General features: G+C 38.3%; 2 protein-coding genes across 2 annotated transcripts in view; one reads left to right on the top strand and one right to left on the bottom strand.

Moving 5' to 3' along the window:
• LOC131439478 (breast cancer anti-estrogen resistance protein 1) overlaps nucleotides 1-8,621 on the top strand; it is a 238,313-nt gene extending 229,692 nt beyond the window's left edge. The window contains 5 exon segments of the mRNA XM_058610531.1: nucleotides 5,329-5,491; nucleotides 5,494-5,558; nucleotides 5,623-6,077; nucleotides 6,145-6,305; nucleotides 6,366-8,621. Of these exon segments, the coding sequence (XP_058466514.1) occupies nucleotides 5,329-5,491; nucleotides 5,494-5,558; nucleotides 5,623-6,077; nucleotides 6,145-6,305; nucleotides 6,366-7,270 (1,749 nt within the window). The 3' untranslated portion in view covers nucleotides 7,271-8,621.
• A 7,408-nt stretch (nucleotides 8,622-16,029) lies between these two features.
• LOC131436749 (U5 small nuclear ribonucleoprotein TSSC4) lies at nucleotides 16,030-16,979 on the bottom strand. The gene is made up of 2 exons (XM_058605636.1): nucleotides 16,595-16,979; nucleotides 16,030-16,539 (listed from the first exon to the last, which is right to left on the bottom strand). The coding sequence occupies exons 1-2, from the start codon at nucleotides 16,847-16,849 to the stop codon at nucleotides 16,126-16,128; spliced, it is 669 nt and encodes a 222-aa protein (XP_058461619.1). The 5' UTR covers nucleotides 16,850-16,979; the 3' UTR covers nucleotides 16,030-16,125.
• Between the last annotated feature and the right edge of the window lie 1,114 nt (nucleotides 16,980-18,093).

Below are 18,093 nucleotides of genomic sequence, written 5' to 3'. Positions count from 1 at the left end.
AATGAACTTTTTGATCTCAGCCCATACTCGTGATACCACATGAAATTAATAGGCCTATTGTGAATGATCTACGCCATCCATAAACGACCTGCAGTTCAGATCGTAAGATCCAGCAAAATAACAAAGTGCGTTAACAACCTAATCTTTACGCTCCATACTTGCCGTTCACTGAAGCCCTTGGATGACTGAATATATTTCTGAATAGACAAGTAGAAAGTATGCAGCTCCACGACTATGAACAGCATTAAAAAATTATACCTAAGATCTGTTTTTACTAAAGTTCTTGGATGACTGTAAACGTTCCTGTATCAGATCAAAAATTTTCCTGTAGCTCACGACTATGAACAGCTATAAATGGACAAGTAATCAATGTTGACCTCTAAAAATATGAACAACCATACAAAAAATAGACATTAGTCGTTGTAGTTCTTGCTGTGGCATAGTGTACCCTCTAAGAACAATATTCCAAGCTCGTAGTTCTTGGATCTTGGAATATCTCTTACGGATTTCCGTGGTCTCAGAATATATGCAGATGGTCTTAGATGATTTTGCGTATGAACGTAGTTAGATTTATTATGTTATTTACGCTAAAATCGAATGAAATTGAACAAAAATTTTTCACGGTAGAAATTTGAAATAACGCGATGTTTAATTTAATTTTACCAGGTTGGCGGTTCAAAGCATACGGCGCAGGTCTTACAAGCCAGTTGTCATATGTTCGAGCCCCGACCTGGAAAAATTTATAGTGTCAGTAGGATCGTAATACCTAGCCATGCAATAATTCTGTACGCTATGAATCGGCTGCGAAGTCTCTTGAAACAGAAAGGCCAAATTCCACTAAAGGAATGTGATGCCAAGACTTTGCTTTTCAATTTAATTTACGCACCCTAGACTTTGCGCGTAAATTGAGAGTCCAGTGCAGTAGCTTATGGAACCACAAGACCTTTCTGTTTAATCTGAGTGTGTGAAAGTCGATTCAATTGTCTCCGAAAAATTGAAACAGTTTTTTTACCATTATATCCGAAACCTGTATATCAACCAACAAGATCTTCAACTGGAAGCAGTTTCGAGCTTTGCTTAGGAGATTTTTAAGATCACTTTAGACGCGGTATAACATATTTAACACTTATACTCCTGTATATCCGGGACCGGAACTCAGATCCAAATGAAATTCTACCAGGAACCAGAGACTTTTCGTGAGGTGATCTAAGTTTGTGAAACCATTTCTGAAAAATCGATGTTTCATTTAAGAGTTTTTACTATCATTTCCGTTCCTTTGGAACCGAAAAATTGGAACTAGAAATCGGGAATTAGTGTAGCTGAACTCGATTCACTAACTATGACTAACATGGCCTTCAAAATAAAAAAAAACAACTTTGAGCTCCGCTTAGAAGATTTTCAACATGTTTCGCATTTAAATTTCGATTACATATATTGAGAATTCATCAATCTGTAATTCCGGTACTGAAAATCGGATCAAAGTTGCATTCTATAGCAGACTGTGAAACAATAAGGTCTATAATGTGAGCCGCAGTTTGTGAAAATCGGTTCAATCATCTCTGAGAAATCCATGTAAGTTTCATTCCAATGTTATTTGATAACTTCCTATGCTTTTTACACGGGAAATTGGGCACTGATTTTGCCTAAGTGATTTTGGTTGTCTATCAAGTAATAAGCTCTGTAACCTGGAAGATTAAACTGATAAGTTTTGAGGAATTCGCTCCTCTTTAAAAATAAAAGTAAAAGTACCATTTGATCAACTTAATAAACTATTCCATATCCGTGAACGTTTGATCATATCTAGTAAAGTTAATTTATTGTATTCGTTTATGCGGGATTCCCGAGAATATAGAGTGTACATTAATTTAATTCTTTGTAATTCCGAAACCGAAAGTGAAATCCAAATAAACTTCAATCATTTGAATCTAATAGAGCGCATATTTTTGTTACATACACACATAAATTTTTCGATCTCGACAAACTGAGTCGAATGGTATGACACTCGACTGTTCACAGTAAATGCATTTTTCATATAATTTCTTCAACTCGTTGTAACTGGAGTACTGTGACTTCTACGGCATTCTACTGAAGATAAACTCAAGATTACAAGATCCCATAAAATCCATTGAAAATTGTTGGGTCAGTAATAAAGTAATTCTGTTGACCCTTCGTTAATGCTTAGCGACGGCTAGTTCCGGCAAAATGTCATGAAAACAATACAAGTTAGGAAGGAAGATAACATATGTTTACATTCAGCACATCTTGCTTCAATTGACATTAATGCTTCGTGGGATGAGAGAGTAACAAACTGTATAAATTCCAAGTAATAATTCTTAGTAATTTTTACTTTATTATTTAAAGAATCACTGGATATGCAGCAAAATCACTCAAATTACGTTCATACTGTAACTTGATATTGTTTCAAACATAAACAATTGTTGTCATAGTTACGACGTATCTAACGATCAGATGCTTGTTGTTTTGCTCCAAAATACTGAAACTGACAGTGAACCGAGCTTATCGAGGGGTCCTATTCAAATGGTACATGAGAAATCACAGACCACTCTAGCTTGAATTTATCTTTGATTCTACACTGCAATTATTGGCGTTGCTCAATTTAGAGCTGAAGCAAAAGGCTACTTTGATGGTTTACCTAATTTCGGTTGTCTACTTCTGTATTACCGAGTTTCCGGTCAATGAATATCTTCAATTAGGCTATGCACTAGGACAACATAAATTATTGCATAAAGTTCATGTTTTACATGTACCGGTTTTCAAGTTAGAATGAACACAAACCACCGTTAGCTGTCAAATGATATTCATTCAGTGAATTTTGTGAGGTTATGTCACGTTTGTGTAAAACCTAATTAAATTGGGATGATGATCGATTTCTGTTAAACACGGGTATTTTCAAAATGATATTTTGAAGAATCGTGAAATAATTCACAAATGCTTCATGCTATGTTTTCTCACTCAATTTGAGCAAAACTTATGCAAGTGGATCCAGAGTTTTCGTAATGTTTATCTCTTTGCCAGATCTAAATTTTTTCCCTTCACTGATCTCTGGTTGTACATAGTTACTCATTTTCAAATGATACATGGAAACGTCAAAAATTGAGTAACTCTTACTCTAAATTTGAATTTAACGGAAAAAATCGTTTTAGGAGATCAGTCTAATAACCATTTGTAGCAATAAGCACCTCTTTTAGTTGGCTGCTCATCTGTATCTGTTGCAAGGGTGACTCGCTTTACACAAACGGTTTTGTGTCAGCAAAAATCGGAATAATGAACTGTGCTCTTGGTTATGCCATCGACGCAGATATTTTGTCCAGGAGTGCTCCGTATTGTGCTTCCGCCTGAGCCCTGTGTCTGAGCATTACTGACATGTTTTTTATTGACCGCCACTTGATATAATGTATCGAATTTAGAAATCAAATGTAAACGGAATAATAAATAAACACAGCAGGGATATTTTAAGCATTGAGTGTCAATATCTTAATATTTGAATACAATATACTCAGAAAAGGAGCAATTTATACGCAAATTTTATATATGTAAAATAAAATTTGAGTGCTAATTACTCAATTTTTGGCTCATGTATAAATAAAGCATTACTCAGTGAATGAGTAGGTTTTACCAAAGCATCGTTTTCAGTGGTAAAACTCAAATTTGTGTAACTACGGATGAATTAGAGTTGTTCCACTTTTTCTGTAGATGAGTCTTACTTATTTTTGAGTAACTATTTTTAAGCATGTAGACTCCGTTTGGAGCGAAAGTTCATATGACATCATTATGGCATGCTGTGATTGGCTCGTAAAAACATAGGTCAATTCAAACCGATTTTTCAATGGTATACTATTTAAATACCAAAAAGGACATTGCAACAGGTGCTTAAGTGAGATGTTTTCGAATCAATTGGCTGAATTACAGGTGTTCAATGTTAAAGTAGAAAAAGGTTACGCACCTAATTTTGAATATTTTTGACACCCGGCCACGACAGTGAAAAGTTATGCATTTTTAATGGCAAAAGATCAACGCTCTTTTTCGGGTTGTTTATGATATATTTTCAAGCCAATTCTATAGCATTTTCTGTTTTTTCAATCCAATTGTCGGTTTAGATTACTTTAACACTGGTTATATGGTCACGTCGCTTGCTTATCGTGAATTATAGGCTTTATCTTCGTCTAAATCACCAACACTGTGACACCTTCAAGCTCCTTGAATATAACTCATGGTTTGTGTAGCGATTACTCAAATTCATAAACTGGAACAACATGTCGAAATTTGAGTATGGATTTGAGTAAAATTTACTCAGGCCATGAGTTCGCATTTATTCATACAATAGAGTAAGCGTTGAGTTTTCAAACATTTGAGTGAAAAAAATACTTCTACCAGTTCAGTGCGCTTTCTTTATCGGAATATTCTTATCGAATTTCAAAATGCCAGAATACGTCGTTTTTCATTACCGTTCGTTTTCGAAACCATGAATCATCAATCATAGACGTTTTCAATAGAAATTGTATTGTTTCAATTGTGCCAAGTGAGAAGTCTTACATAAGGATATCAAAATTCAATTAAATTTTGACCCAAACCGGTCAAAAGGAAACGGTGTTCAATTACTTTTTTTGCGCTTACCATACAAAAGCAAGAAGAATGACCTTGTGTATCAACATTGAAGAAGAATTTTTCTATTTTCAGCTCAAACTTTGAGTTGAACTTTCCAAAATTTAGAAAAAAAAATTTCTTCATATTTTGGGTAAAAAATACTCAAATTTCGACAGCTTCATCCCTTAACCTAAAAATGAGTAGACAGTTGGTAACTCAAGTTTAGAGTACGTGCACTTTTTAATGAATTGAGTGGTATATCACTCAATTTTGAGTTATGTTCAATGAGGGTGTACGGAAGAGTCCGATGAGTCGTCGTCCTTCCGTAACGTAATTCCTCACCGATTATGCTTTTTTCGATGGCTTCCGACAATGGTGAACATCATGGTTCGAATTTTCTTAATTCAAATACGGTGACAAATGTTCGGAATCAATTTTTTCAGAAATATTACCTAGATATGATATTACATAACTCGGTGACTCTGAACTTTGAATTAAGATATTCAGAGTCACTCAAGACTTTACCAAAAACTCTAGAAACTAGAATGGAACGAGAATTGAGTTAGTCGATTTAGTAGAATAGAAGATAATCACGGTCTTGTTTAAAACGGTAAAAGTCATAGAGGGCTAATTTATCATTCTCTTGAAAATATTGTCCACTAATAATTTCCTGTCTACAAGAAGTTATTATTAAACTTAAAAAAATCTTTCTTCTTTTTCTAGGTCTTGACTCCACAGAAGTGCGGTGACGTGTATCTGTATGATCTACTTCCGACTCCAACACGTGGCGGTAGTCCCTACCAGCACCACTCCGCGTCCACTGATCCGCTAGATACGTACGACGTTCCAAAGCCAGCATTTCCCATCAATTACGATACACCACGGGCGTGGTCACGAACACCGCCACACTATCATCATCAGCAGCAGCATCATCATCATCACAATCTGCCACAGTCTCCGCACACGCCAAACCTTCAGCATCATCCGGGATACCATCACTTCAGCTACAGAATGGAGGAATCGTACGATGTTCCACGGCCGGTGAATAATTTGTTGTCCCAGCAAAACCTAACCCCCAGCAGCTCCAACTCATCCCTGCTCACCTCGGACAGTCTCAGTCTGTCCTCTTCCAATCGGTCGTCACTGGCAAACATGCCCGATTATGACGTTCCCCGCAGAAACCCCGTGTCGATACGGTCAACACCTCCACCACCGCAACAACAGCAGCAACCTCCAACACCACATTCCCAAAGTAGTGGCATCTTCAGCAGTAACCATTCGATGTCGATGTCTTCGTTCTCCTCCTGCACCAGTACTTACGATGTTCCTCAAACTCCTCTTCACCAGCAGCAACAGTCGCAACTGCTAAGCCCTCCGGCAGCACTTCCCTCCAAGGAACTTCCACTCGAACTGATTTCGGCGCTGGAAACTCTTGCCAGACTGCAGAATGAAGCTACGTCTGCCGTTTCCAGGTACGTTTATCTTTCATACAATTTTGTCAGTTCGAACTAGACCTTTACCGATGCGTTCAATTTTCAGACTGCTCGGTTTTGTTTCTCCAAACTGGAGAACCAAAGAAAAGCTGGATCCGATAATGATGGATCTTAAGTTAGCCGCTGTGCGGCTTCGAACTGCACTGCACGATCTGGCCGAATTCGGAGATGGTGCATTAGGAAATGCCACCAAAGCGGAAGATAAAGGTAATTGACATTAGTTCTGCAATCCTGGAATTTTTGAAAACAAAATCCCCATCTTTTCAGGTCTAGCTCAAAAATTGCGACCACTCGTCAAAGCACTACGGGATGCCGATAAATTGGTCCACGAAGCATCACAAAATCTGGACAACCAAGGCTGGACCTTGGTGACGCTACAGCGACCGGAGGCAACGCAGAAGCTCCAACAGCAGCTACCGCCGGACAGTTTGGATCAGCTTATTGCCTGTGCCCAAACACTGACGGAAGATGTCCGACAAACGGCATCCTTCATCCAGGGCAACGGAACGCTACTGTTCAAACGTACGACGGCTTCGACGGCGACAACACCACAGACACCGACCGGACACAAGGGTCAAGTCACCGCGAATGGTGCTGATTGGCCCGAAGACTATGACTACGTCAGTCTGGAATCGAAAGAAGCGGCCGCCAAAACGAATGCCGAAATCCACGATGCCCTGCCGCAGGATCTGAAGAAAAATTTCGAAAATGTGGTTCGGAATGCAGATGCTGCCGCCGCTGTGTGCACTGAAAAAAACGAAGTTCTCGATCCGAACGATAAATCAGTTCTGGTTTACTATGCCTCACAGACCGTAACGCATATGGGCTACCTCACACAGGCGATCGATGCCTTCCTGCAAACGGTGGAGCACAATCAACCTCCGAAATTCTTCCTAGCCTACGGTAAGTTCGTCGTTCTGAGCGCACATAATCTGGTCAACATTGGTGATATCGTTCACCGAAACGTCTCACGGGAGAACGTCAAAACACGAGTGCTCCAGTGTGCCGATGCCCTCTCCGAAGCACTGAAGACCTGTGTCGCCAAAACAAAAAAGGCTGCCCAACACTTTCCCAGTGTTACGGCCGTGCAAGAAATGGTCGATTCGGTGGTTGATATTTCTCATCTAGCAAGCGATCTGAAGATTGCGATGCTCGAGGCGGTTCAACAATAAAATGCAGATCAGAAAATTCCATGTGATCTCATAACTGCATCAGAGTGGTTTGCGTCAATTCTAGCTCTGCTGGCGAGATCAGAGAGTGGTGCCATTTTTGCTGGATGTTCAGTAACCAAAAAAAAGCATGTTTTTTTCCGTTCGACAGTGTCATTTGCATGCATGCTTTACCGATGAAGGCACAAAGAGGAAAAGATTGTATATCGGAAGAGTCCTATCATAAATGCGCGTGTGAATTCAGTCAGTTAGAACTGACTTTCAACTGACTCGAAAAACCCAGCCTACAAACCCAAAGCAACCAGTTGTCCGCGAAACACAAATGCACAAACCTGAATCGAGTGGGCCAACTTTATACAGAAATGCCAAACTTAGTACTACATAAGGATCTGTTCCAGGTCTTTTGAAAACAGTTTCCGGTAAAAACTTAATCTCAGTGTCATTTTGAGTTATCTGTTTGCCAACGAACAGCTATCAATGTTTGTTTTATATGATCGCAACATAAGGCAAACAATGAACCCAAGAACCGATCATACTTACGAGTAGAGTTATGTTCGTCGAACGATAAGTACGGAAAAAATCAATCATAGATTTGACTTTTACACACCTTATGAATGTCTATTTGAAATGAAATCGAAAAAAACTAAGAGTAATCCCTGATCGTCTCACTGTTTTCCGTATAATCCAATACCAATGATCGCGATTCTTAACTGTAATCAATATTTGATCAATTCGTTAAAATTACGTTTCTACTGTATATTTTCGAAATTATGCAATTTTTCGTAAACTTAAGCACAGTAAAATTTCAACAATTACGTATCTAGGAAACAAAGAAAAAGAAAAAAAAGCGCACACCAAATTGCACGTAGGACAAAATGTTTCTTCTAAATTCGGAAATAGAATCCGAAATAAAAAATTTCCCCCCGCAAGACAATTAGTTATCAGATTTTCTTGCTTAGTCATACAATGCAATAACTTGATAAAAAAAAATGTATTCCTCTTTTTGTGGGAATACTTATACTTTAAGCCGATTATCCGGGTAAATACCCAAGTTTACCTTTTAGAAAGTTTATTTTCATACCAGTTTCCAACGTAGAGTCGCAAAATGTTCCGTTATCCCAGCTTTTACATTCAACTGGTAATCAATTACCGGTACTATTTCTTAACCTAAGTAGATGTATAGTCGTATGATTGTATTTTGTAATCAGTAACGGTTAATCATTCGATTGTGGCAAAAAAAAATTAAGAAAAAGATCATCATCATCATCATCATATACAACCACGCCACATGCTAGGTTAACCTGTGTACTAATAATAATGATAGTAGTAAAAATAAAATAAATTATTCAAGATATCTGTAACACTTTTATTTCACCTTATCACTGCAATATATATTTACGTTCTTCAATGCGAACCTAGTAGCGAGTCTCAAACGCGACGATGAACGTTGCCGTGTCTAATAATTTAATAAACTTCATCAATATTGACGAGAATTCGGTACGCACTGTTGGAACGAAGCCTTCAATCTCTTCAGAAGTCGGAATTCACACCCGTTTGTCATTCGCTATTCTCCAACATTTAGAAAGCATTTTTTATGGTTCCAGTCTTCAAGAAAAGCAATGAATGGTTTATTGGCGCTTTCAATTATTTCCCCGTATCATCCAAAATTCCGCTAAGCAGCCACCTCGGGTCTTTAGTATTCTTATTTATGTCATTTTCGCTTGATGCCAAACCTAACCCAGTCTCCACTCTAACTGCTGTCAAACCGTTTGTTTGAAATCAGTTTCGATCCTAGTTTCAACGTTGTTGAACTGAAAATCGAGTCAGTTTCGAACCTGGTTTTCAAATTAGTTTTACTCAAACCCCTGTTGCTAAGTGCGGAATCAACACAGTTTCGGGAAAAGTGTTTGTTTGATGAAACTACCCTGGGTCAGTTTCAGTTTTCTCAAGCGAAAACGACCTTAGGATGTTCGCCTATCGTTTGCTTCGTTTTGTATTAAAGAGTGTTTCGAAAAGTAGTTAGCAATATTTATCTATTTATCTATTTATATAAAAATGCAGAGATCATTCTTTGTAATCGCATCACGTAAGAACGGATGGACGGATTGAGATGCTTTTTTTTGTTTGATCAGTTTTTACCCCCACCGGGTTCGTACATCAAAAAAATTAGGAAAACTTACCGGAAAAGTGGGAAAAACCAATAAAGTTATTTTGTATGGACAATGGAATTTTCCACTGAAAAAGTCGCCAATGACTGCTAGATCATTGATAGGTGTTTGGCGCATAACGAGTTGCATGAATGTTCGGCCGTCGAAGATAGGAATACTAGATCGTTGAAAGAATCATTTGGCGCGCAACGAGTTGTTTTGTGTGAATTCATGGGGTTCGTCATTTCGAGCCACGTGCTTAATTGGGTATCAACATTATTGATTGCCAAATGATTCAATGATGGCACGCATATGAGTGTTCTAGCTATACCGTAAACATGATCAAAAGTTCTGATACTGTTTACCAGAAGATGCATTGTGTGCAATGTAATCAGTTAGTTGTTTATTGTTGGCCATCGTAGGCGTGAGTTGAACAAATCACCTTATAAATAGAACGATTTTTGTACGAATCAATGATAAGATGCTGCTGTTTAAATAATGAGATCAATCATAGAGGTTTGCTTTGAATTTAGCATGCTGAAGTTCGTTCGCGTCGGGTAAATTCTGGTGGATTGAAAACCATTAGTTGTGAGATTTTATGCATTGACTCGAACGATAAGCTGAAAACTGGTACAATCACTCCTCATCTTCACTCCTCTATAACAGAAGAACTGCACATTATTTTCATATAAAACTTTCTGATATAGATTCTCAGTGCCGAACTTCACCATTCATTAATTGTAGGTGGGGTACTAAACAAAATTATGTGGTGTTGACTAATGAGATGGCTATTGATAAAACTATTAAACGAATGCAGTGTTCATGTAAAAGTTAATAGATACAATATTTAAAAGAATGGTAACTTGAACTTTCGAATGTCCAAGAATTACTCATTTTATGATTCGATTTTTTAACAATATCAAACTAACCATAGTACTCAAGGAGGAGTAAGGATTTGAAGATAAAGTGCGGAAATTCGACCTAACAAGGTTCATTTAAGTAAGAAGAAGATTTCTCGCATCTAAACTTTTACCGTCTACCGGAGGAGTCGAACTTAGCGATGCGAAACATCCGAATCTCTGATATGTTAAAATTTTTTTTGTCCACCACACTCCCCCACACCAAAAAATTTACTAAATAGTTACTGACTGACCAGAAGTCATACATTAAAAGTAAAAATAAAGTTTTATCGCTAAATTGTTAATGGAATTTTTTTCCTGTGATTGTCACGCTACGAACATTCATCAAACACGATTAAATAATATCATCAGACTAGCGAGAAGTGACGAACTACAAGTCGCGAGGGCAGCTTTTGTAAATTTGTTCTAATCAATTTAAAGTAGTCATCTCAGTTATTTTCGCTTCACTTTTTATTCCATATGTCGAAATCATAGTCTGAGAGAGATCAACAATCGCTATTCGATGCACTGACTCAAAAGATGATTCGCGGTGCATTCGCTTTATTTTTGCGTAACAAAAGCTTTTAACAACACAATTCTACTGTCCGAAAACATAAATTAAAAAAAAACGGGCGAGACGAAGTTCGACGGGTCAGCTAGTTATCGAATAAAAAAGCGAAAAAAAAACATATTTTGACATCAGTTTTCGATATGTTGTAGAAAAATTACATTTTTATGCATTTCACTGATTATATTGAAGAAAATCCTAGTTTCTGTGAAACGCTCGCACTTTGGACTTGACATTCTTCATTAAATTCTGCACAGTTACTTTTGTGACTTTTTCTGGTGGCAGCTGTCCAGTTTTTTTTAACTCCTGCATGTTTTGGGACACTGTACCTTCCTGCCGAAAGTGCCGCTTGACAATTGCCCAATACCTTTCAATTGGCCGAAGATCCGGGCAGTTCGGTGGGTTGATGTCCTTTTCCACGAATTGTACATTAGTTTTTTGACAACCACTGTAGAACGGAGTTGGCGTAGTGGGCTGAAGCCAAATCCGGTCAGAAGAGAGGAGGAGCCTTATGCTTTCTGTACAGTGGCAGCATTCTCTTCTTCAAACATTCTTCCTCGTACATCTTGGCGTTAATTGTGCCCTTCGTGAAGAAAATCGACGACCGCAAACCACAGGTACAAATTGCTTGCCAGACCAACACCTTCTGCCCAAACTTTTCCATCGCCACCGTGGTGTCAGCGTCGTCCAGGTCCTGGTACACCGATTTCATATAATACTGCGGTCCGGGCAGCGCTTGAGAGTCTTCCTTGGCGTAGGTTTCGTCATCGATCAGGATGCATCCGTCTTCATTCTGTAGAATCCGGTTATACAGTTTTCGCGCTCTTGTTTTGGCCTGAACTTGCTGTACCAGAGACTTTTTCGGCACCATCTGTTTCTTGTACGTTTTCAGGGAGTTCCGAACTTTGATCCGTTGAATCATCCCGATGCTGGTGTTGAACTGCTTGGCCAAATCCCGCGTCGACGCCGATGGGTTTTTCTTGATGTAGTCAACCACTTTTAAGTCCCGGCCGGGCTGGCAGGGACCCGTTTTCCTACCGTATCGGGGCAAATCCTTCATGGAAAGGGTCTTACCGAACTTCTGCGGACTTCAATTTCTCTAGAAAGTATGACACACGAAAATGGCACATCGCGGCAATTTCAAGTCTGTAAATTTTGACAAAAGTTTGCAAAAAACTCGATTTTCAAACGTCTACAACAAAAACTGTCTCCAGTCCTGTACCCAGGATTTGGTTTCGGGAGGGGCCCAGAATGGAAAAAGTATTGTTGCTGAAGATTGCTTAAGTGGATAATTTCCGGTGCGCCAGGTGTCGTTAAACTTTTACACTGGAACTATCATTATTAGGTATTTAAATAAATTTTGTGACTATGACCAAGAGAAGGTTATTGTATTTCATTTCTTAACGTTTACAGTCATGCCATTTCAATGCCACACGTTTAGGACCTTCTAAATGTCCATTTCTAGAGCACCAAAATCCACAAGACTTATGATGGATTTTAGGAAATGGTCCAAGATAGATCTTTTACTTCGATTCGTAAAGAACGTAAAGCATCTTCTTGATTTGTAGGTCATGTTAGTTGATGGCCATACAAACTTACTTTAGCTATACAGGTTTCGATATCAAGCTCCGGAAGTAGCGGTCTAAAATTTCAAAACGAAACTCACATCGATTTCTCAGAGATGACTTTAGTTTTGGGAATAGATAACAGTTCGAGGAGGCCAAATCAGGCGAACAAGTTGGATGGGCAAGTAATTGGAGCACTAAACCGTTAATTTTAACTATGGTAGTGATGCTCATGTGCTTCATGTAATGTCCTTTTACAGCGATTTCGGTATTTAATGAATTTGGTACTCCAAAAGTATACAATGACAATTCCAGAAAACCGGTATCATGAACTTCCCGACCCATTAAGCCTCCGCTCTAGCCATTCGGGCCGCGACGACTTCAGTTCATTGTCGGGTAGTCATTCATTTATGTGGCGTACAACAATGGATCCAGCCAAACATGTACTCGAAGTGCACTTGCACCCGTTTTTTAGTCCTAAATAAGTATGTGCGAGATCCAGCGGTAGTCTATCTTTCTAATTTGCAGAAATTTGCTCAACTATGGTAAGCTCGCGCAATTTCTCTTTCCAGCCATCCAGAACAATGAAGTTTCTTATTATTATTGTCGTTCATTTTGCCCCGTATTACATTTCCATTTTATTTAGTTTTGACACTGTTCGCTTCGTATCAAACATTTTTTTCTGTGTCTGATTTCCAAAGGGGCCAGGGCCCCTTGCCCCCTTCTCCTTTGGGTACGTGCCTGTCCAGCACTATAAAAAAATCTTCAGATATGCAGAGAAATCTGCAGACCTGGCTTCCCTGTGCAGCACTAACCTTTGGCTGGACGACAAAGGGAACTAACTGCAAATGCGAGCATTTCTTTGTTTGCTTTCTCTTTTGATTATTACGGAGAAATTACTGCAATTTATCTAAAGTTTCCAATCTGAATCGAAAGCTTGTGGTTTTACCTTGAAAGTTTTGAGAAGAATCTCCAATACAATATATTGAAGATGATGATAACATTTTCGCGGTTTTCATTACATAATTGCATTCGCATGTCAATTTTTCCCATTTGCTTTCCCGTTACAGAGATGTCCATCTCCTCTGTGTGACGAAGAGCAAGTGCTATTTTCTTTCCTAGCACTGACGAAGTCATCGAGAGCTTTTTTCTTTCACACATATACACCACGTACCAGTGGCGTACCGAGGAAATTTGGCGCCCGGGGTAAAATAAGATTTGCCGCCCCCATCGTTGGTTTAGTGAGAGTGAACAAAAAGAAAATACTGAACTCCATCATTGAAAGATCATTTGAACGAGCAAAAAAGGTCCCAATGATTATTTTGTCACCCCTAAAAACGTCGCGCCCGGGGCAGGTGCCCCCTTCGCCCCCTCTAGATACGGCACTGCACCACTGTTCTATAAAGTGTACGCGCATCATGAGAACGCGTGTTTATTTTCTTTCACTTCAAGCACTGGATCGAACCAAAGTGCTAGAGCAGAGCTCTCAAATTCTCTGAGGTGGACGCAGATATTTTCATCGAAGTATGCATGCCGGTGAGCACTCTGATGTACGGTTCGCATAGGAGAAGCGTGGGGTACGCATATTCAGCAAAAATACAATTTATCGTTGAAATTTAGTTTTTCCTTGCTGCGAAAAGATTGTCATAGCTGATCGCTACCTTCTACAAATTTAAAAATTAAATCACAGAAGTGTTCGCTCACTAGCACGCACCAGTGGTCACTTGGGTGTATTTAGGCGAAAGCGCATGAGAGCGATTTATGCGAAGCGAATGTGGTTCACTCACACCAGCTTCTTTAACCACAAGCACACATTCAAATTCTGTCTTTTCGACACTGAGAAGAAGTACGCTTTTCTTTTTGTGTGATGTACGTCCCCAGTGTTTTGTGTGATGTACGTCCCCAGTGTTGAAATACACGATGGTGTATCACTCTAGTGAAAGGCCTCACTGCCCCGTAAGATACTGATCATATTTAGAGTTGAGTTCCGTTCTGGAATTTTTTATCACTATTTCTGATACTTGCGCAACTGAAAATCGTGGACCGGTACTGCAAAAACTGGTTTGTTAGGCCATCAACTAACAAGACTTGCGTATTGAAACAGTTTTAGCACAATTACCCACAATAATCCCCAAACAGGGCAATCACACAGAAATCTCAATATCAGACATTTGTTTCGTATTTTGTATGAAATACAAGCGAATCTTTATCCACAATATGAGACAAATGTATTTTCTTGAAGTGATGTTGCGACTATATTGTTGGAATAGCTGATACATGGCTTCAAAACGAAAAATCCATGTAGAGATCTTAGATCCTATATCTTAGAGGACCAATTTTTTTATGACATCTATGTAGTGTAAAAGTATGTGATGTTTGGGTTTTAAGTACGCACCAAACAATTTCTGATAAAGTGGTTAGTGGTAAACAATTTGTTCGTCTTTTTCATTGCGTTCAAGAACATCACTGAGCAATCCGCAATCCGGCTGTTACAGCCGGTGGTTTATCTTTATCAATTGGAATGTTTTGAGGGGTGCTTGATGTACTAGAAGATTGAATTGGTATACTTTTCGGCCACAATACCAGCTACTGCCAAAGCGCACATTTGTAACCGGTCCATTCGACCACTGAAAACACGTCGTCCAACGATCCATCGGTCATGCTCTCAGGATAAAGAAAGGGAGAATCCATCCAACATGGTGGATTTTAATTAAATAATGTTATTGTAAATACAAATTCCACGAATAAAATAGCATAAATAGACGAACTCAAACCCTACTCCTATCAATTTTCGCAATTCTGGATGGTGGTCCTCTTCTGCGAATAATTATATTAATTAATAAAAGTGAGATTTCTTATGAAATATTGATTATTATTTGAAGGTGAGCTCCTTCTGTGTAATCCGGGTTAGCGAGCGAATCATTCACTTTTTCTGTATTGTCAAAAACGCTCGTAATTTTGATTTTAAGGAGCACAAAGAATTAATGTGACGGAAAATCTGAACAATTTTCTACAAAATGGCACTTATTTATTTTGAATTTTACTACAGTCATGGTAAAACTGGACGAGATTTTTTGACAGACAATATTGTCAGACACTTTTTGTTCGATTTAAATATGAACGAAGTGAAGAAAATGACAAAATCATGAGCATGAGTAGTAAGTAACACCATAATTTAGTTATTTTTTACATATCTGCATCGTTCGTTCAACCGCAAAAAAATAAATACTACCGTCAGATATTCATGGTGCACTTTATAGTTACGAGTATTTTAATTTAACCATAATCTTGGTGCAATATAAAACTAGAGTAATATACTATAGTAGAATTAACAGAAGAGTGGTAGTGGTTTCAACAAGCCACTATTCTTATTTTAAATATCAAATATGCTAAAAACTACTATGCATTTCGAAACATTTTATGTTTAACAACTTTTTCGTTCGATTGATGAAAATCTTTATGAATCTTACAATTCATTGGAATAGTAATTGGGAAAAGAGTTCTGTTAACAGATCTACCAGAAAAAAAAAGTTCTGTGTAATAGTTTCGGTGCAAAATGACAAATCCAGAAAGCTTTGCTTTTTTATGGTCTATTATTGATACCTTTCCAATAGCAAGTAGGTTATGAACATATATAATTAACTTATTATAAATCATATCGCCGACTCTCGAAACATCTTCAATCTCCCGAGTCACCTTCCTCTTCCAATAAATGATCCAACTTTAACTCCTTGCTTCTGTCTCTCTTTGACGTAGCAGTTCCAAGCCTAACAGACTTGGTCTTTTTGATCTTTTGTCCCACCACGTATTCCGGCATGAGCACCTTTGACCCCTTAACTTTCGGAGTGTCATCTTTCGACTGCGACGGTTCGTCCTCTTCCTCGAGATGAGATTTCAATTTCAAACTGCGATTGAATCGTACTTTACCACGAAAGCTGGTGGATCCTCCACTTGAAACTTCTTCAGCCATTTTTTCGTCTTCCTGCTTTTGTGTTTCCATCTCCCGCAAAAAACTGAACGCAGCCGCTGTGTTAGTCCGGTCACTGATGTCCACATCCTCCAGAGAATACTTGGTCCATTTGTGAGGATTTTTCTTTGGGTGATTGAACAAAGGCTACAGTAAATCCTAGAATATATAAAAATCTTACTTTGAAATCCGGAACACGCGAAGTGGGTAGACATCGGTTTATCGGAAGAGCCGGTCGCTTAAAGATACTTTCTCGTCCGCGAAATTTTTTAATTGACTTTGAAGCTGAACGCTGGTGGTCTTGTCGATCTTCATTGATCGATACTCTTCGATCGTGACTAAAGTCCTGCTGGTGTAAGATTGACCCAACGGGAATTTCTCGTTCCGCTGTTTCCAAACTGGCGAAAAGAGCATTTTTTCTTTCTTCATAGCTCATATCGAAAAAGTTTACAAGATTTTTTCTGCACACTACATAAAGATGGTTTTGCGAAGCAACAAGATCAATATTTTTGTTTTGATTGAATTCACTTTTCAACTTTCGTTTTCAAAACGAATACGTCAACTGACAACATAAATCGATATAGGGGCATTTTCGAACAAACATTTCTACCAACACACATGCACATTCACGTGGATGAATAGAAACGTCAAATTGAGCCCGTGGATTTGTGCCGCAATCAGACGAGAAAATTTGTAAGAATCGAAAAATCTGTGAAAAATTAAGAATCACAAAGTTAAGTTCCATCAATCAGCCAAGTAAGTATACTGACTTTAACTTTGCTCCACTGGGAGACGATTTTCGTTCGTAATTAGCACAAAATAGCATAAAATCCGTGAGGAATGTGATTTTGAAATAGCACAGATATAGTACAGACTAGAAACAAATGAAATTTGTAAGCACTTTCAGATCTAGAGATGGTCATTTATTTTTTTTAATTTCAAATTTCTATGAAAACGAAAGAAAATTTACTAAATTATTCGGTCTGTGCGTATAGAAAAATGTGATTAATCCTTCAGAAAATGCTTAAAATTAAAATGTAAATACCTGCAAACGACAATAGTTTTATTATGATATTTTTCTATCATCGTTATAATATTGATACCTGTATCATAGATTCAACAACATATAAAAGATGTATTTTTAATGAAAATTTCGACTAATGTTCGCAGAAGAGAAAATTTGGGCCCGATGGGACTGCAATATTGCGGACACCTGCACATAAGGACATAGGAATGCAATAGAATTAAGATTTAAATACATTACCTTAACAAAATAATGCATATGCCCAATGGTTTTTTAGTTTTAAAATTCATGACGAAAAAAACCATTGTAAAACCTTCGAATTTCCGGATCCCCTGAAAAAGTCCTGGGGCGGGGGGATTTCCCCCCTTCTCGGCGGCCCTGGTTTGTATGGACATAAGAATCAGGTGTTTCACTCTCATGAATTGCTTCAAGAATTGTGCATCACATCCATAATAGATTAATTGGTAAAACGTTTTCCTCGAATAGAAAAAATTAAAATATTTTAGTTCGAGTCTGCTCTACAGTATTTCCAAACCAATGCTATCCGGTTCAGCACCGGCACAGTTCTTCTGAACGTTTCAACACGTATCGTCCGGCACCTTTTCTTGTCGATACTGAGCCGTATAAGTGTGAATATACGCATTGAAGCATGTAGA

This window comes from Malaya genurostris, chromosome 3 (assembly GCF_030247185.1).
Source record: "Malaya genurostris strain Urasoe2022 chromosome 3, Malgen_1.1, whole genome shotgun sequence".
Taxonomy (NCBI): Eukaryota; Metazoa; Arthropoda; class Insecta; order Diptera; family Culicidae; genus Malaya; species Malaya genurostris.
The sequence above is the reverse complement of the archived record's forward strand: the minus strand, read 5'-3'. Positions and strand labels throughout refer to the sequence as shown.

What these genes read in the sequence shown, in the direction of transcription:
- LOC131436749 (XM_058605636.1), bottom strand. Translation starts at nt 16,849, where the DNA reads ATGAGCTATGAAGAAAGAAAAAATGCTCTTTTCGCCAGTTTGGAAACA. An exon ending in CGCGTGTTCCGGATTTCAAA is followed by an intron (nt 16,540 to 16,594) that starts GTAAGATTTTTA and finishes AATCACCCAAAG; the next exon opens with AAAAATCCTCACAAATGGAC.